The 25,262-nt window shown below is 38.3% G+C and overlaps 1 protein-coding gene across 1 annotated transcript in view; it reads right to left on the bottom strand.

The window, feature by feature from the left end:
* COL4A5 (collagen, type IV, alpha 5) overlaps positions 1–19,795 on the bottom strand; it is a 57,872-nt gene extending 38,077 nt beyond the window's left edge. Inside the window, exons 1-14 of the mRNA XM_009997237.1 lie at positions 19,722–19,795; positions 19,483–19,496; positions 17,323–17,447; positions 8,291–8,380; positions 6,996–7,040; positions 6,208–6,252; positions 6,039–6,101; positions 5,200–5,253; positions 4,450–4,476; positions 3,107–3,187; positions 2,077–2,139; positions 1,513–1,548; positions 1,373–1,414; positions 1,174–1,266 (exon numbers count right to left, since the gene is read on the bottom strand). Of these exons, the coding sequence (XP_009995539.1) occupies positions 1,174–1,266; positions 1,373–1,414; positions 1,513–1,548; positions 2,077–2,139; positions 3,107–3,187; positions 4,450–4,476; positions 5,200–5,253; positions 6,039–6,101; positions 6,208–6,252; positions 6,996–7,040; positions 8,291–8,380; positions 17,323–17,447; positions 19,483–19,496; positions 19,722–19,795 (852 nt within the window). The remainder of the gene's footprint in view (positions 1–1,173; positions 1,267–1,372; positions 1,415–1,512; positions 1,549–2,076; positions 2,140–3,106; positions 3,188–4,449; positions 4,477–5,199; positions 5,254–6,038; positions 6,102–6,207; positions 6,253–6,995; positions 7,041–8,290; positions 8,381–17,322; positions 17,448–19,482; positions 19,497–19,721) is intronic.
* Positions 19,796–25,262: the final 5,467 nt, after the last annotated feature.

The following is a 25,262-nucleotide window of genomic DNA, read 5'->3' as shown; positions in this document are numbered from 1 at the left end:
TACAGATAACTTTTAAAGTTGAGACCATCAGGAAACATGTAACAAGATCACTGAGTTAAAAAGTTAGGGTTTCTATTTTGTCTTATTACACCTCTGTAAAAGTTCTTCAATCTCTCCACCAACAACCTAAAGAAAAGTGACAAGCTACTGAACCCACAAAACGTTTCTGTGCAGGGTTTCTGTGCAAGGTTCTGGTTGTTTTACTTGGAGGCTTCCCAGACTTACAAGCCCATCTCTACACTTAATTTTTCAGTCAGAATAGGGAGGTGAAGGTACGTATCAGAACTTGGTGGGTATTTCACAAAAAAAAATAAATGCAATTTTGAAAAATTTATATATTTGATTGTATAATACCAAGCATAAATGTTGGATAGCTCTAGATATGCCTTAGAGGTCCCTATATTCTTCTGAAATGAAGGGCAACAAAGTATTTTGATCAATGTGAAGGGGTGGCATTTAAGACCACCACAAAAATATGAAACTCAGGCACCCATGATCCTGCTGATGCTGCTCAGATTATTTATGACTGGCACCCACAATCAAATGGTACTGTGAAATATTCCCCACTGAAGAAAAAAAGGAAAAAAAATTGTAATAACTTCAAAATGGCATCTCTCCCAATGCCTTTTTGGCATTTATGGGTGAGGAAGAATCCATAGAAATCAAACCAACAGTTTGAGCTTACTCTTGTAATATGGTTCGATATTTAGTTTTTAAAGGCCAGAAAGAGGAAAAACATTTTGAAAGAAAGATTATGGGGCACCACTAATGACCAAAGGAAAAAAAAAAAAAAAAAAAAAAATTGAGTTAGAATTTTTTAAAGACTTCTTGACAATAGATGACATGGCTGGTTAATTAGTGGGAATCTGAATTCTTAGCTTTGAAAATCCCAGTCTGCATGTTCCAAGGAATGAAAATATTTTAACTGCTTTTACTGTTACTATGATCTTCCTTTAAGAGAGTTAAGAATAGTTATTTTACTAAGGGAAGTAACTGGCATGCACTCTATTAAAGGAAAAGCACTCAGGACTGAAATAGTCAGTACTTTAAGAAAAATAGTAGAACCTCTGCAGTAAGCAGGATGTGAGTATATATCAGCCAAACCAACAAAGGCTGCACCTTGATCACATGGTCATTGCATTTTCCCACCTATGTATATAGTTTCCCACTCACCTGATCTCCTTTCTGAAACTCAATGTCATTTGGTCTCTTCTGTTCTCCAATTTGTCCTGGTGGACCTGGAGGTCCCTGAAGACCTTGTTCACCCTAATGTACAAGGAGACCAGCATGTTACAGGCAACACAAACCAAAATGGCACAGACAACAATTCTGAAAGTAATAAGTAAAAATATCATCATGATCACCTACTCACTTTTTCACCTTTGGGCCCTTGGAAATTCAAACCCATGTTACCCTGCAAAAAGTATAACTCATCAGCCCTTAGAAATAAAAAATTAACACAAAGAATAGCATAACAGTCTACCACCACCATCAATGAGGGAAAGAAAATACCTTAGGTCCTGGAAGCCCTGGTGGACCAGGAGGCCCCTATTAAAAAAGGGAACAAACAAAAAAGTAACTTTCCAAGCACTTTACATGCCCTTGTGAGGAAACAAACAAACAAACAAAAGAATAGCGTTGCATTATATCCATATTTACAAGGCACCTTGCCTTCCCATGAGAGCTCTTCCCTGTGGCATTCAACTTCATAAATATGTAAGAAATTAGTTGTTCCTTTAAGTGAGAGAGTCAAATAAAATCAGTGAGATATTAAACATTAAGGAAAGAATTATCCTGGTCTAAATAAGCAAAATATTGTTCCTCAGGCTTCACACAAGTAAGGAGCCTGCACAGAGATTCATCCTGATTTAAAGTGGACTGGGAACAGGTTGAGTTTTTCAAATGTATCATGTTTGAATGTACACTGGGTGAACTAAATGCGTGGCTGCTGTTGTCTTTATACCAAGTCTTGACTACCAAGATCTCTGCACTTTACTGACCTGCCTCTGAGAACATGAAACAAAGAATTAACTGCCCCACTCAACATTCTATGGGTAACAGGTTAAAGAAACTTACTGTCAAACCTGGGGGCCCTGGAGGGCCAATTGGACCTGGTATTCCCATGGAGCCAGGTGGGCCCTGTTGAGAAAGTGGAGGAAGCAATAAGATGGGCATCTTTTAACAGAGGGGAAAAAAAAAGACCAGTGAGACCACAAAAAACCCAAACAGCTGGCACCCTATACATATCAAATCAAAATAGCTGACCACTAACCTACCAATCTGTTCTTGTGGAAAGGCATAAAGGAGTGTACATCATTTTAGGGGTGTTCTGCTCTCAACATCAATACATCTCTCTGGCTTGGATAAGGGAATGCTTTTTTGTTTGTTTTGAACTACTTTTGCACTTTCTTTCTCTTCATGCACTGAGAGAGAACAACAAAACACTTTGTATTTGTGATTCATCCCAGCCAGAAACACACAATAGGGAAGTGCAGATCAGAGGAACAGAAATGCTAACAGGCTCAGTCTGGTCAGAATAGCCTGGGGCTTGCCTCTCTGTACCAGGAAATGGGAGTCTCTGGCTTCTGTCCAGTCTGATAGACTCATTTTCTGCTCCCCTTGTTCTTCCACTAAAGCAATGAATGGCTCAGTGGGGAAGCACAGGACCTGGAGTCACTAGCTGTTTTCACAGAAGACTGCTGGGAGAACAGAAACACTGTTCAGGAGGTGCAACATGAGGAGAACAGCTGAGACATTATCCTCTCTTCCCACCATCCATTATTTGTGGCTGCAGCCTAGAAAGGCAGATGTTACTTCACCCTTTACCTCAGGGTGAAGAAGCAAATGCAACTCTAGAACTGATAGAGAATGCCCAGCAAAGGGAAACAGGCAGGGGAAGCAAGTAACTGACTGTGAGCACTGCTGTCTGCTGGATACAACTTTTCTGACCAGGGAACTTTTCTGGCCCCCTGAAATAGTGGATGCCCTATTCCTATCCTGGATAGGAATGCCCTAGCACCAAATGTTCCAATTGTGCTGTAATGCAAATACTTTTCATGTTATCTTCTGGGCAGAACACAGCCTAAGAGTACTTTACGCAACTTACAGGTATCCCTGGAAGTCCTGGAAATCCTGGGTCGCCCTTCTGTCCTGGCAGCAAGGATGTAATTATTTCACCTGCTTCACCCTAGAATAAAAAAATCGAACTTTAATAGCACAATTCACAATTCTTTATCACCATTCTGACTCCAAAGGACACATGGTGCCTCTTCAGATTCTGAAAGACATAGTTATGCTACACCCTAGCAGTACTCTTTAATATAAGTACTGGATTCTCCAAGAATAGCACTTTCTAGTAGAGATCCTTGCATATTTGGAGGATTCTTTAAATGGCTAAACTACCAGCTATTAAAAATTCTCTTTTTATATGTACAAATATATCTGTATTGACTTAAATATCAAAAGATCAGGGTATTGAAAACAAATGCTTCACAAAAGAGACTTTCTAACTCCATGTAAAAGCAATGGACAGGACACAACAGAAAAAAAAGCTCATTCAGCTTTTTCCAATGTCCCACCTCATGAGATTAATGCTGATTATGCTGTTATAATAGCCACGCTTCATGTTATGCACTGAAGCACAGTTTCTAATTGATTTCAGGGAAGATCTTATTTTTAAAGTGTATCTTCTGATTAGCTTGTCTTCTACTATCTTTAAAACAACTGGAAATAAAGGGAGCTGAGAAGAATAGTTCAGCTTAACAGTCACAATTTCCCAGCACCAGTGCTATGTGGTCTCAGGAGTGTATTGGAATAATTCCATGGGTCAAGTTTCCTTTCAAATAGATTTGAACCAAAACTGATGTTTTGGCCCATGCTCAAACAGGTCAAACACCCACACACACAAATAAACACAACTCAAAAACTAAATGGGGTCCTTGAAATCCAAAATCAGATTTTGAGACTATTTACTCTAGGAGAAAAAGCCATCTATGTAGTAACCTATCCAGTAGAGAGCGTGTTTCCAAAAAGAATGTAAAATGTTGCACTATTATCTTCATTAGATAATTTGGGTTATTATTGCTTAGTCTCAAGACACATTCTCGAGCACGCACATGCAAACAAATTACTGGTGCATTTGAGTGTTCACAGGTGTTTTGCTAACAATGTCTCACAACACAAACAGATGCTGCCCCTCACTGGGAAACCAGCTTCAGAAACCAGTCTGCTACTTGTGGAAGGACTGACCCCAAATGATTAGAGCTACTGCAGAATTTCCAGTTGGTTGCACTGGACTGGCCTAGAAACACTAAGTGTTCTTCAGAATGTCATTCCAGCTTCCAATGGATGCACATGGTTTTGCATAAAAGCAAGCAGGTTACTTATGCCAGATCACACCACACACACGTGCCTGGTTAGTACTTTGACGTGCGAGTACAGAACACTTACCTTCATACCTGGCAGTCCAGGGGGTCCCTTTGTTTAACAGAAATAAAAAATAAAATGAAGATCAATGAAAATAAATAACTGTTATGTTATTTGCAAACAAGTAATCAGATCTACACCACAAGGCAACGTTAAAGACAGAAATCTAAAAAATATACAAAACAGGAGAAAATATAATTTTTATGATCTTCAGAACCAAATGGAAAAAGCACAGAAGTACTTTCACATGAATGCTGAACATTAAAGGAACTAGATTTCCATTTCCAGCCATTTGTTTCTTTATTGCCTCCTATTATCCATCCTGTCTACTACATTTCTTTCTGTTTGTACTTTGGTTCTGACAGTCACTTTGCTGTACATCCTTGTGATTTATAATGAAAACAGTCTACACTCTCTCTTTTTTCTGCCCCATTCATCATCAGTAAGACTCTTTAGATGTACTGGATGAAAGTATCAAGATCTTACTTCGCTGACACAAGTATTTGCATTTTCCTGCAGGTGCAGCAAAGCATCTCAGCATGTGAGAATTCAAAGGGCCTTTTATCAGCTTTACCACAGCATGCAGCAGGAAAGCTCACTCTTCTATTGGATGCCTAGAATACTCAGATTAACCAGAAATAAATAAATAAATAAATTCTTATTTATTAAAGGACCAGCTGCAAAAAAATTTTGATATTTATCTGATGCTTCACAGACCTAAGTAGAAGAGTTTTAGTGGCTTACAGGTTGCTGATCTGGAAATCTTTTACTTACAGGAGGCCCTTGTAAACCAGGAAAACCTGGACTGCCTGGGAATCCACGTTCTCCCTTAGAGACAAAGAAAATGATTGCCAAACCCAAATGAAAACAACAAAACCATAACAAAAACAGATAAACAAATTTTGACTCAAAACTCCAGTTTTATTGTTAGCTTATGAGTGCCAAGTAGCAAACTGTATTGCATCAAGCTATGGGCTAAACAGTTTGTTATATCACAAACCCAATCGAAACACAACTTTCCACATTTATATAATTTTCACATACTTCCAGGCAAAATACTACAGAACAGATATGGAAAACTAGAGATGATCAAATTTTCTTATGGGAGGAGCTTAACTTGAACTTTTTAGAATGAAAAGTGACTCCTTCCAACAGGAATACTGAGTCAGTATTTTCAATATATTATTAAAGGTTACTAAGTCTCACTCTTAGGTAATACGTTTTCCTTCGTAGCAAGAGTCTATTAGAAAGATGAGATGATCTAATATATATGTAGTATATATATGTAATATATATTAGATCACAGTATACTATTTAATTATCGCATATTCCTCTCCACTGTTAGCTATAACATTATGGACTAGAACAAATAATTTAACTACATTGGCTGCAGAGTAGAAATGTTGCAACTTGGTGCTTGCAATTTGTGGCAAAGCTTATGCTTTAAGCACCAGACCATGACCCCTTTTCTCAGATGAGTGAATTACCTGCACAGCACGGTAACAGCAAGTACTGCTGCACATAATAAACTAAATCTATTGCTTACAGACAGGAGAACAGGAGCTCTTTATCACACTACTGTTGCATTTTAAAGAATTTTAAAGATATTCCACCTTTGTTCCATTGCATCCTGGGATACCCTGAGGTCCTGGTGGCCCATCTTGTCCTGGCAATCCCTTTAAAGTGGAAAATAGGAAAGAAGTGTTAGCTTCTAGGATGCTCTTCTAGGCCTGAAAGACAAAAGGAAACAGGCTCATATCTATATAGTTCATTCCTACTCACAGGAAGTCCTGGTGTTCCTGGAAATCCTGGAAGCCCTGGAGGTCCCTAGAAGGAAATTAACCACATGTTTTAACCACTATGGTATGGAATGGATGTGCAAAAGGATTTACCAAGATTTTACTAAATGTGACCTATTTGTACATATGTAAATAAAAGAACCAGAAATATCTGAATAACCTGTAAAAAAAGAATGCCATGTGGGACAGCTATCAAGGTTCTTACCTTTCTTTCAGGGAAACACCCACAAAAAACCAGAGAAGACAATGCAGAACAACTAAATAACAGCATGTAAATTTATAAAGAAAATAAATGAACACTCATAGTATAGAAAATGGGCATGTCCCACTGAAGACAAAGATACACCAATTATCACCAGCTAAAGGATCTGACATAAAGAAAAAGCAAAGGCACAAAACTTAAAGGACTTCCAGAGAAATCAACCTCTCCCATGCTGAGCCTACATAAAAATGTCTACTTCAGAACAAATTGAAGCAAAGTTACCAGAATGTTCAGGTCCTGTATAGCAAAGCAGATGCAATAAGTACTTGGGCTACCCTCCCTAATGAGATTATGAAAGTAACACAAGTAATATGTAAGACTATTTTACTTAGGCAATTTTATGTTACCTGTAAAAAGTAATCTCTCCTAGCTGTTAGATAGACTACTTTTCAGAGTTAGGTGAATTTGTGTCCCCCCATAAATAACATTTTGTGTGAGGAGCCACTCAATGCCCAGCAGTCTTTACCCAGTTTTCCAGTGTATCACCCTAAAGCTGTACCGTTACTTACTCTGATTCCTTTGGGTCCAATAGGCCCTGGAAGTCCATCATCACCCTAAAAATAACAATAAACAAACAACCCCTCAAGTTTGCAGTCTGTCTTTCTAGCGAATTAAACTGAAAGCATGACAAAATCTCTTCTGCATGTTTATAGTAAGTGGACTAAAAGTTTTATTAGTCGTTATTTCCTGAGTAAAAAGGTTAAAAAATATTTTATTTTGTGTGTTGGACTTTGAATTGAGAAGCATCTGTTATAGCTGATAAAATATGACTTAGAGAAAATGTTTGGTTTTGGTTTTTTTTTTTTAAATCAAAGCTATTTATGTTTGCTCATAAGCAGTAGGACATCAAGTGTCCTACACTGACCTCCTGTGGGCAAAACAAGAGATACTAGATTACAGGTGAACTATACTGTACCATTACTATTCTCTATTATGATAATGCAGAACTTCATATACAAATCTGAAAAAGCCATTTATGGAATAAAAATATAATTAAAATTTCTAATTCAAGTGGCTTTTGCTTTTTCACTCTTGTTACATTTAATTGTTTTTTTATTTTAGTGTATAACTTCACTATTTTCTTATCACATAATTTGGTACTTTCTAATGTGCCTCTTAGTTTATACTGTGAACATTTGTAAAAGAAATGGCATATCCTGGATAATCTTGCGTATATTAAATATAAGTGCATTCAGAGAAAGGTTTTTCAACATTCTAATAGCATATTGCATCATCTGAGCATAATTATGTAATTCAGTAGCAAATAAACTGCAACCCTCCCAGAAAAGCAAGGAACATTCATTCCTCAGTGCTCTCTGCATAGGTTCTGGGAGGCCTTCATTTGCCTTGTCCCAGCCAAAGCCAGCCCAGGAAAGCCACCAGATGCAAACAACTATTTACCTCTGTGCTGGGACACGCCAGGGCAGCTGACAGCCCAGTACCATTCTTATCAGTCAGCAAAGCCATGGAGTGTGTTATTGCAAGGACTAATAAAACTATGCTCCAAAACCTTGCCAAACCTGTTCTTTACCCTTAATCTGCAGTACCTAGTGAAAGGATGCAAGTGTACATGTAGCACTTACAAAAACATATGTAGAAAAACAAGAAAATTAGATAAATCTTTTGCTCTATTTAACTATTCAAATCAAGAAAAAAAAAAGCCTATAGCATATCCCAACATTTGAAGATTTTGACTATTAAACCAACGATAATCAAGCATTCTGGCATAATTTAGCATCAGTGCTACAAGCAAGTTAATGCTACCTAGCATTTTCAAGCTATTCAAGTGTATTGGGGGACTTACCTTCAAGCCTCTCGGACCAGGTGGTCCTTCAGGTCCTGGAAATCCAGGCAAACCTGGCTGTCCTTCCAAGCCAGGGAATCCTCTTTCACCCTACAAAATGAATAGTGGAGACATAACATGACAAAAGCACAATAGATGGCAGAAAAATTCAGAAAATGTATGATCCTTCTGGTTATCTAGTCTAGTGGGAGGTATCTGCCCAAGCATGATGGTTGGAACTAGATGATCTTTAAGGTCCATTCCAACCCAAACCATGCTATGATTCTGTGATTTCTGTGGGAAGTAATCAAGCAGATAGACAAACACTTTGATTAAACATCTCACCTGCTTGGCTACAGAAATTCCTGAACACATATACGCATTGCCTTTAATTGCACCACTTAAAACAGGTTTCATAGGATGTTTATCAGGTATTTAAGTCACTTGTTCACCAAAATAATTCAATTATCTGTTTCTCCTGTGTTGCTTAAATACATAGAAACTCTCCCCTGTTCCTTTAACAAACTATAGCTTTATTAGTTACTAAGTATCTCCTGAAAACTCACTGCTGCTGCACTATCTATAAAAACTTTCAGAAGGGTGTAGATTACTGCTACACTATGACTGTTGCTTATTATTTCACAGTTGCAAGATTGTAACTGGTAATATAAAAGCAACTAAGATACTGTTCATGCACTGTAGGCTAAACTGTACAAATACAGAACATAGAAGGTTTCAAAGTACTTACAATCTAAATAGCGACAGACACAAGACAGCAAAGGAAAATGTTTCATGTTCCTTTTATCTGTCACTTCCTTCTAAAATTGTAAACTCTCAAGCAACAACCATATTTTGCTAAATATTTATGCAATGACTAGTCATGATAGCCCCTCAGTAGTGTAACGAATACCATACACCATCATATGCCACGCTCTTGTTTGTGTAAGTTAACAATGTCACTTAGCTGCAGTTTCAGAATTTGCATAGCTGCAAATTCATAACATTTACTTTTATTCCCTGTATTTAATAAATTTAAGTATATATTACGTTTTAAAATGGTATAGGAAAGTTAGGAAATAACAGAATTAATATACCTGGGGGGGGGCATGTATACATACCCTGGTATACTGTCAAACAGGTACTTCCTACAGCTCTGTTACATCAACTGATATGTATAACTGCTTATGAATGCTTTTTGTTCTACAGGTTTGGTTCCTAGGTTTTGCTCCAACTGGCAAAATTCTTCTATTTATTAATGCCAGTTGTTTTTTCAAGACAACTAGAGGAACTGCCAAAGAAATGTTCCATCCTAAAAGGCACCTTAATCATCAAGTTAGAGTTGTACAGGCTTTTATATGTTCTCTTTAAACCAGTTTCTCCTGAATTTTTATTTTCTTTCATTGCTTCAGCAAGAATGGGAATAGTGCTCCCACATCTATTATCTGGCAGTCTACCAGCTATTGCACTCTCTAGGAACTTTGGATGTCCTGCCTAGCTCTCCTTGGTCAGATGAAAGAACTGAACCAGCAGTCCTACATCTCCAAGATGACAGCAGCAGAGAACTGAAGACTGAGGTTTGCAAGCAGACAGAAGCACCTAACTGCAGCCTTGAGCACAACATGCAAAATGAAGCATTAAGGTTCTTCCTCATCTCCCCTTTATTTCCTATAAGCAGCTATATGCTGAGTATGACAGCAGCATAAAGTCTCATTCTTAAATCTTAATTTTCTCAAACGCACTGCTTAGGTAGGTGCTCTGTATTCCACTGTAGGGACAGGAATGCAGAACTTGCATTCAAAACATTTATAAGATGCTGAGATCTTGGAAAAAAAAATCAGATAAAGAAACAGGGTTTCTCTTCCTGCCTTCTTTTCCAGTACTTGCTATACTACTTCCTTGGAAGAAAAAAAAACAACAAACAAACAAAAAAACCATTTGGATGAGATTCAAGTCTGTATGCAAGCAAGAGCTGCAACTTTGTAGGAAACACCTAAGCTGTACTTAGGTCTACCTATACCATGAGACTTGGAAGGATTCCTTGGATAGGAAAGGAGAGCTCATCAACTGATTTGCTAAAGTTGGTTTCCCAGTAATTGAAACAAACATACTCCTCTTTTACTGTAGGTCACATATTGCTCTCTTACACAGCACAGGCATCTTTTCTTCCCTGTGGAAACACTGAAAGCGTATCATAAATTGAGGCTAGGTTCAGTGTGACAGTCAGGGTCCAGGCTGTCTTTTTGCAAAGTACCAGGCTGTACTTTGGCATGGAGCCATACAGCTGGTGTTCTTCCCCAACTGAAAAGCAACACCAGAGAGGAGTGTTACTATCTCCAGTCAGGATATGAAAGGGTTAGCATGTCCCTGAAGGAGAGAGAATGAGGAATTTGGGAGTGCCCAATAAGGAAAATATAAGGCAGAGCCAAACTCTGGAGCAAGCTCTGGCAAGAACTGCATTTGCACACTAAGGAAACACAGCTGCATACAACAAACATGTCAGATGTGTCAGGTGCTAGCTAGGCAACACAATGCCCACTAATCTCAATTTGGTCACACTTCTTCACATTTTTGTTAGAGAACACATCTGCAAATGGTTACTAGAACAGACTTCAGCAGATGGTTGGCCTTGTGTGTCATTTAAGTCTGAAGAACTGTTCTCTAAACTGCAGCTACTCTGAGGCCTCCACTCTTAACTAGTCACAGAACTGAGAAGCAAAAGCCTTTAAAGTGAGAAACACATGAAGCCAAACAGTTAAGCAAGATAAATACAAAAGGCAACAAACACTGCTAATAAACTGCACTATTGAAACTACAAAATTAGTATTTTCCAAGCCTACTTTCAAGGCTCTTAGGCACCTTGCATGAGGACGCTATTGTCAGAGCAACTCCTGTGGAGTTCACCAGCAAATCACCCCCAAGAGTAAACAGATGACTTGAAGGACTATGCTTGGGAACAGCTGAGGGATTACACCAGACACTTCCCAAGGGAAACGTATTAAACTAAGTATAGGAAAGTTGGGTAGGGAGAGAAACCAAGCTGATTCAGCTCTCTTGAATATAGATTATAGTGTGAGGTTTGTTGTTTTTTTGTTTTGTTTTTAAATTTGTCTTCTACTTCAATAGTCTACAGAAGGATTTCACAAGCAAAACCAGCTTTCAGACATTGCTTCTGCCTCCAGAATTTTCCTATTGCACACCTTGCATGTACTATAATGTTTTTGTGAAGATCAAATGCTACACATTTGCCAGGAAAAAGCTTCCTGCTGTCATAGAAGAACACACTGAAACTGGAGACATTTAGGAAGTCTTCCCCAAGAAGTCAGTGCCAAAAAGGGACATACCATTGGAGATACAACAAGACTGAAGGCCACAGGTAGCATGCAACATATCTTCTCGTACATGCAAAAAACTGGCAGCCACTAGCTAGTTTTGCTTGTATTGACATAAGTGAGGAAGTCTGGATACTTTTCGCTCCTGACTAGAAGCTACTGAAGATAAACATAAATAGGAAAGGTTTGTTAACTCAGATCTCATCTTCCAGTCCTGAAAGTACAGGGTTGTTTCCACAGCAGAATGAGGATGCATCACCTACAAACCATCATTGCCATATTGGAACAGGCTGCCCAGGGAAGTGGCTTAGTCACTGTCCCTGGAGGTATTTAAGACATGTAGATGTGGTACTTAGGTACATGGCCTAGTGGTGGATGCTGAAACATTAGGTTTATGGTTTGAGTTTTCCAACCTAAATGAGTATGATTTCCTTAGGGAATGGGCAAGGATTCAGATTCCAATCTCATCTAGCGATAAATCCAGAGTAGCTGGCAATGCATTTGACCCAAATCAGCTATACAGATGCAGCAAAACCATCAGCTTGAGCATGACTGTTGCTTGAGGGATACACACCAGGCAGCCACAAACAGTAGTGGTAAAAATATAGTTTAATGCAATAAAGAAATCGCCTGACATGACCTATGCTCTTAAAAATAAATACAATTTCTTCAGAACATCTGTGACATTTGTAAGATGAAACAGTCCAGGTTTAATGGTCAGTAGACATTTGCTAGGGTTGTAAACCTTTCAGAGTACAGGGCCATATTAGTGCTGTTCAGGCCAACCTCTACAAAACACAGATACCAGCGTAATTATTCTTGACAATGTGATTAAAATCTAAGAATTTAACTATTTCTTGGTAATTTCTACACAACAGTGAAAAGAGAATCTGAACTTGGGCCACATTGGTACTAAAGTTTACCATAGCAGAGGCAGAAGTAAATGCAGATCTTGAGGACATATACTGATAATTTTTTTTCTGAGACTTGGAGCTCCAAGAATGTATGTCCAAAGAGTCCAAAAAGAAGATATGCTTCCTTTGTGACAGGTATGGATTTCTTGTATCTATATACCAAGGCAAAATATCTAAAGTGCTCAGGTATTACAAGCTGTTCTTGCCAGAATCTCAGGCACCAACCCTCTATGAGATCATACATTATGAACTTGGAATCCGATCTTTGCAGTTGCACATCTTATATTGCAGTTAACTCAGTAAACTTGGTATCTTCTGAAGTTCTCCTCTAAAAAGCCATGGATTAACCATATCTAATACCTAAAGAATAGCTTCTTAATCAATTTAACTTAATTTGAATTGATAGGAACCAATATCCCTGCTCATAAAAAACAGCACAATGTATTTGTAGTTATTTTGAGGGGGAACAACATCTTAGGGGCTGTGAAAAAGTTTCTCCCACTTTAAGCCACAGGTTTCTATCACAGCCACATAAACAGTGGTGCTGCAACATAACTTGTATGAAGGAACTGATGAGGCTAAAAACTAAGTTTACAGAGAAACTTGTTTGAAGTGAGATCAGTTCACTGACAGCTCTGAACACAGCCACACAAGCCTCACTGGGGAAACAGGAACACATAACTATGGGAGGGTATAAAATCCTATTTCAGCAGCAGCATGTACTACCACTTCAAAGGAAAACCACAATAGTCTTGGGGTACATTCTCTCTTGGTGATTAAGATGCATGCAGCTTGTCTGCTGCAGCCCTTGGCTTTCAGTCTTCATCAGCTGAGATTCAGAACCACTACCTTCCTCCTCCCCAGTCTCTGCAGAACTGATCTTATCAGCATCTTTGAATCTAGTTTTCAGCTGAGGTAAAACCAGCCCATAAATCTAGAAGTCTTACTGGTTTGTCTCAGAAACTGCTCCATGTGCCGGGTCTATTGTGTTTATTTCCTTAGCTAGCTTTTAAGCATAAAAGTGGGTTAATCTCAAAAGTACCAAGCAGTATTTCAAACCTAATCAGCATCCAGTTAAAAAATGAGAACAAGTCCTATAAGCACCTGTATGTAGCAACTTAATTTACTTGAGTTTTAATATTTACCAGATCCAATTAATTACTGAGCAGTTTACTGTGAGTAACAGCACACTGGCTCCCAGCTGCAGTCATTTTTTACTGACTTCTCCAGTAAAATCCTCATTTCTTCATTATACCATTTGAAACATGTTTGAATTTTACACTAACCATTTTATATTTAAGTTCACTAAGGTGGGCCTGACCTGAGGAAGAAAAACTTTAGTGCACTGATTTCTGTCAGCTATTGCACTATGAGCTTCCAAAACAAACAGCTTACTGTGTTTTGATTCTCCACAATTGACATGCTACTGATGCTATAAGGGCTCATGGCAGAGGTAGCCCCTCAAATATTGGCTCACAACATCGAGTTAGGCAGGAATTACAGGCAGCTTGGAAGCCACTTAAATTAGAGCTGTGGCTCCCCAAGGCAAGAAAAAAATATTTTTACTATTTGTTACAGTTGAATTCTAATTACTTTACCTGATCTGTTAAAATTGGGATATCCTGCAGGTAATGCTAGGATGCTTAGGAAGAAGGCTACCTTTTAGTCTCAGAAGGAATGCATTAGGCTCTGCTAAGCTGAACAAAGCAGCACTTCTTAGTTGACTTAATGCAAGTGGACAGCAACTTGGATGCAGATGCTGGTTGTGGGCCAGAAGTGAAACAGTGGAAGAGAAGCGTGGGGCTCAGCTGAGCACATTCAACAAGGCTTTTCCTGTCTTCCCAGTACAGAACCAGGTTCTGTACACCTAACTTCTAGTAGTTCTACAAGTATATTTTCACACTCCCAATGAGAATCAAATGAGAGATAATTTAACTAGCTCCTTGTCTAATGCTCTTCACACACCAATTAGGCAAGGAGTTTGACTCCTAATTCAGAGGTCACTGGAGAAGGAAGCAGAAACACCAAATGTCAAGTGCCAAATACAGAGCAAAACCTTGAAGTTTGTTGTTGTAGCAGTTTACAGTCAACTGGAATAATGGTAACATTTGCAAGAAAACTGGCTTGAAGATAGTATCAGGTTTGGAAGCTTACATCAAATGGTACACTGTAGTAGTACAAGACTACAAAAAGTCTAAGGCTGTGAAAAAAAGCCAAACCAAGCAAATCAATGAATTTATAAGAGAAAACATCATGGATGTCAGTGACAAAGAACTCTTGTGGTTCCACAAAGCTGAACTGCTGAGTCCATCGATGCATCAAGTTCTGAGAGCTTTGTAATTATAGGGCAACTAACATAATGGGATGTGTGCACATATGATCAGACTAGTTCCACTGGCAGCAGGTTGTACTTAAAATACAGGCTTTGCTTTTCATTGTTCCTTTACTTAACATGCATAATGCTCTGCAAACTTCTGAAGGACTGTTTAAAAGCAAAACAAAAAAAACACTGGCATGCTTCAGGATTATGCTGTGTTTACCTTGATTTAGGAGGAAAATAAATCACAGTTTCCAGATTTCAAAATGAATCTTCCACACTAAGGATGGAAACTCGCTTCATATCTATCAGTTAAGTGGGATTTCAGAAACAGCCCCCTTCCTTAAGAGGACTCAGATATACTTACACAAAAAAGGACACATAGCAGTCTTAACATAGGTGAAGCTGTTTACTTTGTGTGTTTTGGTTTTTTAAAACATTTTATTTAAAGATTACAGTCTGATCAATTTGCAATCCCTAAAGAATTTTCTAGGAAGATGCAGAACCATTATAAAGAAATTTGGTCAGATGTTATGCTTGTTATGAAACTTCACACTTCTGCTCAGGACTTGCTATAATTCACTCTGGAAAATGCCAACCAAGGTTAGCAACTAAATATGGAAGAGCTTCTCCTATGCAATTCTCCTTAACAATTGGCTAGGGAAGTCTGGAGGAGTAGGAATGACATGACACCCGAGAGCTTGATCTTGAGCAAGGCTCATATGATCCAGTTGACTGTACATGCACAAAAAACTCCCTCTGACTCCAAACAAAGATATTGTTTATCAGATAAAGGTGACTAACTCAATTTCATTAAATGACACTGAAGGACTAGAATGTATTAAGGTCTCTGCCTGTGTAACAGTAATATAAAGTTTTCTGTAAGAAAAAAAAAAATTAACTGGAAGGAAATAGTGACTTGATTTAACTTAGCCAGAAGATTTACTTCTAGGTTTTCCTTATCCACACTAGGAAGACAACAACCATTTGCTCAGCAAATTCACAAAATAGCTGTGACTAGTTCAGAAAAAGGTCAACTTGAAATTGCAGAAGGTTGTCCAAAGTTGTACCTGCTACAGCTGTACTGGGAAGGTAAACCTAATGCTTAAGTGCCTTCAGATTAAACCTGAAATTGCCCTGTGATGAGTGTAAAATACATCTGGTTTAGCCACATGCATTTGAAGGAATGTATCAACCAAGACCATGCTAGCTCAGAAAGCTTGCTCTCCAGCTCTCCAGGGGATACTGCTCTTCACTAGCTATGTAAATTGGGAATCTACTTGATGAAATAAAAACAAGTTAATGCCCAGGAATGACCTCATCTATCTGGAGATATCTGGATGGTAGGTGTGGCATCAAGTATTAATCTAATTTTTGGACATCTGCCTTGTTTAACCTCAGCCAATAGTAAAACTGTGTCAGCACATTATAGTGCCAATGTAGTGACTGGTTATTTTGCATTACTTTCATTCAAGGTTACATTTGTTTATGCAATGTCAAAAAATACCTTTGAAATGTGTCAGAAATTAGTCTAGAGCACTGCAGCCTTTCTAGAGCCTTGCTAAGGTATTCTGATAACACACACTTATCAAACTTTTTGTCATCAGTTCACACCTTTAAGAAGACTCCATTGTAGCTCAAGCAAACTGTTTACAAGACTAAGAGGGGAAGTGTTTCAGGCAGCCTCTCCCCGCTGCAATCATCACATCACATTCGTTCCCTGTCACAACAGCAGTTACATGGGAACTATTTAACCACAATGTACTTACAACTAGGCTCCTGCATTTGAGAAAAGGCACAATTCAGGCAAGTGCTGGATTTTGCTCTGCTTGATCTGAGAATAAATGCTTGGCCATGAACTAGCTGCTTACTTAGGTGATAGCTACGCATGCTGGTAAAGCTGCATCTGAACTATGTTGCTTTCACAGTCCAGCTAGAAAGACAGGCACAGCAATAGCCTTAGCTATAAAAGTTACAAGGTAAGAAACAGTACAAGTTCAGAACACATTGAGTACCAACTACTTATGAGCAGAAAATGCAAGGAGAGGGGGAGAGCAACCCACAGTCCCTCTGGTTTTAAATTCCCACTGAAGCATTACTAACACAGCCATTATCATACAATCCACACTTTAGCTTGTCCACACTAACTAGCTGGTAAATAGGGATTCCTTCTACCTCACTAGAATTTGTGCATTTTTCTTTTTTAACTCCCACATGGGTGGGGAAATTTCTGCTATCATTCCCCATTCCTGAGAAAATAATGGTGTGAAATTCTGTACACCACCAGATGAACCAGTCAATCTGACTCAATAGCTGACACTGTTATAAGAGCTATGCTCTTTGGTGCATGCCCATGCTACAGTCAAAGAAAATATGACATGAGCAAGAAATAAGAGCTACCATAAATAAGGCTTAGATACCTGAAGCTGGCACATAGCTCAGTGGTTTGTGCATTGGCTTGCCAGTAAAAAATATAATTGAAAATATATTTACCTTTTCACCTTTTACTCCACTGCAATCACATTTGGATACAGATGTACATCCATGGCAAGCCTTTAAAGATATAAGAAAAAAACAGGTATTTTTCATCAGCATAAGAATATATGAAGTCTTCAAAACTATTTCAAAAGTCAGTCTAAAATGTAAGCCTAAAAAGCTTTGTCATCTAGCCATTACATGTGCTCAAAGCAATAAACAATTAACTGAAAGTTCAATCACAGGCTCTTCAACACGTCTCCACACTGAGAACAGTCTAATCACGATTCCCACCAGTAGATGTCAGATTTTGCACAGGAGTTTAACCAAGACTGAAGGTTCAGAGTGTATTTGTGATAGCTACTGAAAAAATACTACACGATTAATTCTTACCTCCACAGCTCAGTTATTGAAAAGTGTGTTTTTTTAAAAAAACAATAAAACAACAAAAAACCCAAGCACCTAGATTTTATCTAGCTGCATCCACACTCCATTAGAAAGCCTGACATGACACCTGCAACAGTCCCTAATATAAGGAAAGCAACAATTAAGGGGTCAGAAGAGAGATGTGGAAGCTCAATTCATGAAGCTTTACATAACTGTTCCATACAGCATTTGCTTAGTTTATATTCTCTCCTCCACTACAACAAGAGATACCCATTAAAGCACAGTGTTGATTTCACAGATGAGCAAATGTATTTACAGAAGTGAGATTTCTAAAATGAGTATTTTTTTGTAGAATGTCTTTACAAAATACATCTGGTCATCAGCTTTCAAACTATTTTACAGTTAAAAACCTCAACCCACATTAGAGAATACACTACCTGGAATATTTGAGGTTTTAACTTGTCCTGAGAACAGATGCAGCATTGTACTAAAAAATACAGCACATACCTTTAAGTTTGAAGAACTGAGTGTTTGGGGACCTTCTCCCAAGTAATCTACAGAGAACATTATCTACAAGGCTTCAATCAAGCAGGAAACCACTTGATATAGGAGATCTAAAGTATACCCACACTTTAATTCTAGTCTTCATTTATCACAGAAGCATTTAGAGACATGACCCATCACCTACCTGGCATTAGGAATGTCCTGGCTCTTGGCCAAAACACACTATCAAGCATCAGACTGAAAATGCAGAAGTAGCTTAACTCACCTGGAGCTAAACACAGGATCAACTAAAAAGCATCTTGTAGCAAAAGGCAGAACTTAAAGAGTTTTAAGTACAGCAATGGTGCTACACAACATGACTAGGGTATCTCTCCAAATCTTCCAGTTGGTTTTTGTAATCACTTTATTGATTTGATGTACATGAAAAACTCAATTATTAGTGAACAGGAGGGGATTATTGAGCTACATCCTCAAGTGAAAGTGAACCCTACTAGCCAGTTCAGGTTTTTAAAGATCAGTCTGGACAAAGCTCTGAGTAATCTGGCCTGATCTCATAGCTGACCTTGTATGGAACAGGCTGTTTGGCCAGGTGTCCTCCTGATGTTCCACTTCAATCCCAGTTATTCCTACAAATTTGGTATCAGATCCTTCTCACTTTTAAGAGTGGATTTTTAAAAAGCAAGTTCCCTGTGAACCAGTTTTAGGATTAATCCCATTAACAAAGCTTCATTTAAAAGGGATTAACCTTAGTTACATGCAATATTTTCTTGCCTCACGGTACAAATGTAACACAAAGAAACAGCAAGTTACCCAGCGCCCTGGGCAGCAGGGCTGGGTTCTTACTACAAAGATAGCACAGTGAGAACTATATTCAAATCTTTGCTGCCTCCAAGAGGCAGGGGGAAGAAAAATGAAGTATCAATCCTCACTAAAAACTACTGAACTGTACTGTGATAAAACACAGGCTAAAATAACACATCCACAGAAAGCATGATGAAGACCCTACACAACATAAGGAGGATTTATTTAGGTTATGGAATAAGAGAGACTAAATTGGTCTTCCTCACAGCTTCCAGAAGATGTTTCTAACAAATTTCCTGAGTTTTCAGGTATAAGAGAACTGTTGGGGTGAACAGGAAGAAATGGATTACATTGTCCCTTCACAAAATAAGTTTGATACACAGTTTTATGAAGGTGAGTTTTTAGCCAGTGAAACTCAGTCCCTATCCTTTAATATACCGTATCTCTACAGAAAAACAGCAGAAAATTACATTATTGCTAACATACCTTCAACAGCACTCCTGTCAACATCAAGAGTACACAAGAAAATTTCAACTAAAAATGGAATGAAATAATTTCGTATAAAAAGGAATCACTAAAAGCAGGGCAACTTAGGGCAGGTTGCACAACCCTTTGTCTAGTTGCAGGTTGAGTAACTATAGCAGTGGAGATCCTACAGCCTGTCTCTAGGCCCTTGATCTAATGCCTGACTGCTTTTATGGTGAGATTTTTCCCCAAAATCTCACCAGAATTCCCTGTGTTGCAACTTGTATTCATTGCCTCTGTCCTTATATGAAGGATGAGAGGAACCTGGCCCCATCTTTGCTACACCCACCTAAGTAGCAAGACAACAGTCATAGGATTCACACCCTCTCCCCTGAAGCCTTTTTCTCTCAAGTCCCAGCACTTACCCATACCTCCTCCAGCCTCTCAACTCTGCATGTCCCAAAATTAAGCAAAGAGAAATATTCTCTAAGTCAGCTTGTTTAAAATCAGGTATTTACTTTGCCAATTTTGAAAGAGCTAACAAGCAAGCACCTTTCCTGCATATGCTGTCAATAAATAATGATGGACTTGATGCTGATGATAAAGTGTGCCCCTCCCAATACTGTGGCATTAAAAAAAAAAGCAAGCTTTCAGATGAGTCTACATCTTCCTGTATAAAGTTCTTCTCTCTTTTCTACTTGTAATTTTGGAAAAAAAATGCTTTGATTTAAGCAATGTAGTTTTTTTTTAAGCTGTAGTTGTCTTCCAAAGTAATTTATATATTCAGACTGGATTCCTTACACTTTGAGCAGCCTTTTAATGTAGACAATTGGCCTGTCTTGAAGAACTGGGTGTACTCACTGAACACTTTTTGATAGATGGTTTTGGATACCCAGTTAAGATCAATTACTTGGAGAAAAGGAAAAATGGTCCTTCCTGTAGCACTGAAGGGAAGCTAAAAGAAGCCTGTAATCAGAAGACTCTTCAAATACTCACTGTAATCAAATGGTATTAATTTTTTGCTTAAATCCTGGGAAAACCTATTCACCCACAAGCTTATCAAGAAGTATTCCCTCAGCAGAGTCACTTATCTTCCTGAACAAAAGCTGTATTTGGCAGATTATGTTTCTTATTTGCATTAACTTGTATTTCCACTAAATTAAGGTGTTTTTTTTTAGCTAAACGGGTTGAATACAGAAAGCCCTCAGAATTTGTACTATATCAAGATCAATTCATGCCACTTCTAGGTCATACTAGAGTATGGCATGAAAAACAAAGAAAAACATAGTGGCACAGAAAAAAGCATAATAACCTATTCTAAGTGAAAACTTTCTTCTTGTTTAGACTTTTCAATAATCTCAAGGACTTTTTTACTTGGGAAAGCAGGCAGAAGAATTGTGCTGCAGAAGAATGCATACAACATAACAAGTTAGTACAAGCTTGAAAGCTGCTCAGTAACTGCAGGCTAGAGATTTCTGATGTCATAGAATTAATTATTTATCTCATAATAATACAAGGAAAATTCAGGCTTCATACTATGCATAGTAACTCTTGGAATTTCTCCTGCACATGAGCAGCAAGTTACCTACACCTCAAATAAAGAGAAGATAAAATGACTACAACATTTCAAACATGGAAAAAACCTGCATTAAGAGCAAGACTGATGGCTACGATCACTAGTTTGCCCTTTGCAACAGCTTTATCATCACTAGTTCTGATTATTAAAATACTCCAAACCTCAGTGGAACTCTTAAGTTACACTTGGTGCATTTGTTACACACAAGAGAACTAGTCACCTTCTTTGTATTAGGCAGCCAGAAGCCTCCAGCAGTAGTTCAATTCCTAGCTCTGGAAAGTAGAACACAATGTCCTATGTGACAGAGAATAGGACAAAAAACACTGGATGCAATAGTGAGTTATGGCTTGATCACAAGAGCTGGTCACCTACTATATTCCTGCTGCCTCCCCCACTCCCCAACACATACCTGTAAAGACAAACTGACTATCACTGCCATTGCCTTTGCTGAGACTTTTGCATAGCAAGACACAATCAAGGGCTCTAATTACTCTATTTGAGTTTAGCTAATCCTTTCATTGGATTTTCCTGACAGCTTCTACCCCATTGAATCCATGTGTGGAGAGCAAGCTCTTTTCATTAGTATATAAAAGGAGGGATGGTATTGGTTTACTGGTCAAAGGATAATTCTTCCAGAACAAGCTCAGCCTTTTGTGTTTTGCATGGACTGATTAAAACTGCTTTATGTCACCAGTGGGGCTTTTTGTTTGTTTTTCAATTTGAAATCAATGTCACTCCTTACTCTTGTCCCCAGGTCTGTTACAGTCAGCTCAGTGAAATGAATAAGTCTAAGTTATCCTCAAAATTTGTTTTGGCTACAAGCCTGAATTATGTATTGGGCACATTTACCTCCTTACTCATCAGGCCTAGAGACGACAGTTACAAGGTAATTTTGACATATCCCCTCCCCACCTCTCAGCTGTCATTCACAACAGTATTGGACAAAATATTTCTAAAAAACACCCAGTAGATAAAAGCTATTCCTGGAGAGAAGAGCAACTTGGTACTTCCCAAACCTGTGAAGGGAAAAGAGAATCTCTCTCGTTGATTACTAAGAGCAAGTTAATAAAAGTTAGACGCCTGGCTAATAGCTTTAGGTAGGTTAGCCTGACTTTGTACTTTAATGTGTCAGAATCAATGTGACACAGCACAATTCAAGCAATACAGTAGCTGCACAACTAAAAGATGTAGATAGGAAATTTAGTTGTGCTTCAGAAGTAATTTACCATTACACACATACAGCTGCAGGGAAACTAAACATTTAATTGTGTGCGTGGAGGGGAGAGTGTAGGCAATATCTAAAAAACCTGAAGTATGCATTAGTACTTAAATAATGTATAAGTACTTGAGCATATAGAAGTTTAACAATATTTTAATAATTTTTCCATGCAAAAGATTGCAGGAATGGGAAGGGAAGCCAGCGCTCAAAATTTACATATTAGAAATTAATAAGAGGTGCAACCTCTTGCAGAAGCACAGTAGGTGAATCAATACGGTTAATTTGCAAGTTATCAGAAGAGTTCTGACAATCTAAATTGCTCAAAAATGAATTCTTAATCCAGATGTCAAACAGTTGGATAAGTCAAAGAAACACCAAACATTTACAGACTGAGCAATTTCTTTACTCCAACATTCTCACAATGCATTACTTCATCACGAATCCAGAATTTTCTGTTTGATAACCTCTTTAATTTCTAGAGGAGCACAGCTACATTACCGAGCCTACCCAGCAATGCAGTTTGTACTAGCAGCCTACACGCTGTTCTTGATGGCTCAGTTCCGGTGGCAGCAAGAGGTCAAGTAAGAGTCAAAATCTGATTGTGTACAGCCACTGATTTTAAATGCTGGTGTTGTCTGTACTGTATTAAAACTCGCTTAGAGATTCAAATGGCTACCAAGCTTCAGCACACAACATCTGTTGCTGTTAACAAGCACACACCAGTTTCATGCTGTCCTGAAGGGAACCAGTTATTTGACACCGTAACATTGTAAGCTACCTCACCAGGTGAGAAAGGTTCCCTCCAGCAGGGAAGAGATGCACAGAAATCACCGAAATAAATTCGGCCTGGGAGAAGCTGGCCAGACTTAAGCAAACTTAATCTCTGTAACACATTCTGATCACAGGAATATAACTGTGTAACACGCCACAGTTTGTGAGGGAGGAGCAGAGAGTAAATAGCAAAGGCTACAAAAATGTTAATATACACTCAAGCCACCAGATGCAGCAATGGTTGGTTGTGTCCTGTATTTTTATACTTATTTCAGATTACTAGGATCTATTTGAACACATACAATCAAGCCTTTTGCTAGTTTGGTTTTATGAAGACTCTCATTCACTAGACTGGTCAAAGGAGGAACCAGTCATAAAACTCACTCAAACGTAATTAATTTTTGTGGGCTTCCATACAGCACACAGACCATTTTCTCTAATGGATCTTGAAACTGAAAATAGCAATTCAATCCCACATAATTTTCCACACATATGAGTAACAGAAGTGCTTCTGAAAGGCTGATGTACCTATGAGTCATTCTACTACCTGCAGCAGGCTTAACCATATAGCTACTCAGGCAACGAATTATTGTTATTCAGAGGTAAAATCTCAGCCTCAGAATGGACAGAGTAAATATTTCAGGATTTCCTTCCAAGTCTCATAGAAAGCTAACACAAGGAGCACTTCCTCCTAGTATTAAGTTTTAGATACATTATCAAGCCAAAACTGCAAAGTCCAGAGTAATATGAACTCCTTAAGCTCTTACACAGCATTCATCACCCCACCAGGTTTTTATTGACAGAGAGAACGGGGAGAGAGGTTAGAGAGAACAGGGAGAGAGGTTAGAAACAATGGAAGTGTTAATAATGCTAAAATCCATGCTTTTGAAGCCTTTAGTCCAGAAAAGAATGAATGAGACCTCATAATTCACCAAGTCTGTCTCTAGATCACTTACTCAGTAAAATAAAACTTACTTCCCAGAACTACAAAACCTAGATTAGCTCAAATACACATAACTTTACTGCTGAGAAGCAATTTAAGTATTTTTATAGTACACAAAACTGTGGAACTGCAGGATCCCAAGCTGAATCACAATGTCTCATCATTTGGTCTTGTTCATGATTTAAGGTTGACGGAAGAAAATTTTTACTCCAGCTACTTGTTGGACAATGGTGGAAGACCTACTTCTAGTGTAAAGCTTACACACAGTGGGCAAATCCTGCACCTCAGTCATTCTAGCTGCTACAGGAGTTGCTTAAATGCTACTAACATCACCACTGCATTCAAATGTGAGCTTGTCAGCCAGAAACATGAGTGTTTTAACATGAGAAAAAGGGAGCATAAATATTAGATAGTTGTATCAATATGAAGACTGACTCTACTGCTAGAAATTCACTCTGATTAAAAGCAGATAATTCACCATACAGAAAATCAGCCTTTGCCCTATGAGGAGGGCTACAGTGTTCCTTCTGCTGCAACCATGAGAAAGTCTCAAACTCAATTATTCATACCTCTGTTTATAGTGGGGAAAGAAATTCAGCCTTGAGGTTTGAAGCAGACAAAGATAAAGTTTATTTTGGTGGTGGTCCTGAAGAACATACTCACATTTATTAGTTTGCTGAGATCTGTGTAACAAAACACCTGCACAGCTATCTAGCTAAGGATTTACTACTCACCAAGGTCAAAGATTTCACCATTTATCTTCAGCAAGCTGAGTTTCCTTTCACTTGTCCAGACATGAATATAACCAAGAAACAAAAGGTTTTGTAGGGATTTGACAGAGCAGAGTTAAAGCTGCTATTGTGACTTCTAATTACGATTTCATGTACATGCTCTTTAGGGTTTACAAGAGTACATGGCTGCAGATAACATTTTATTACTCAAATATCTATGTCAAGTCAACTATAGCAGAAAAGCCATCACAGCTCCATAATCCAAATGGCCATTCTTTTCTCCTTAAAGTACTGTATTGATAAATAGTAACATTTCTAAAGCAGAATTTGAATTAAAATATTACATAGCTTTCAGGTAATTATTTCCCTCAACTCACCTAGCTAAAGATACTAAGAGAAATTTTATGGTCTAACATGTTAGTCAAAACATGCTTGCAGAAGCTCTAGACCAACTTTTTTTTTTAAGTAAGGGAACTTCTGACATGTAATTTAACCTGTTACACCTTGAGGCATTATCTTTCTTTGAAGTCGGCACAATAAAAGATCTGTTCAGACTTGTAG

Source organism: Chaetura pelagica, unplaced genomic scaffold (genome assembly GCF_000747805.2).
Source record: "Chaetura pelagica isolate M959 unplaced genomic scaffold, ChaPel_1.0 scaffold344, whole genome shotgun sequence".
Classification (NCBI taxonomy): domain Eukaryota; kingdom Metazoa; phylum Chordata; class Aves; order Apodiformes; family Apodidae; genus Chaetura; species Chaetura pelagica.
Note: the sequence above shows the minus strand (reverse complement) of the source record. Positions and strands in the feature narration are given on the sequence as shown.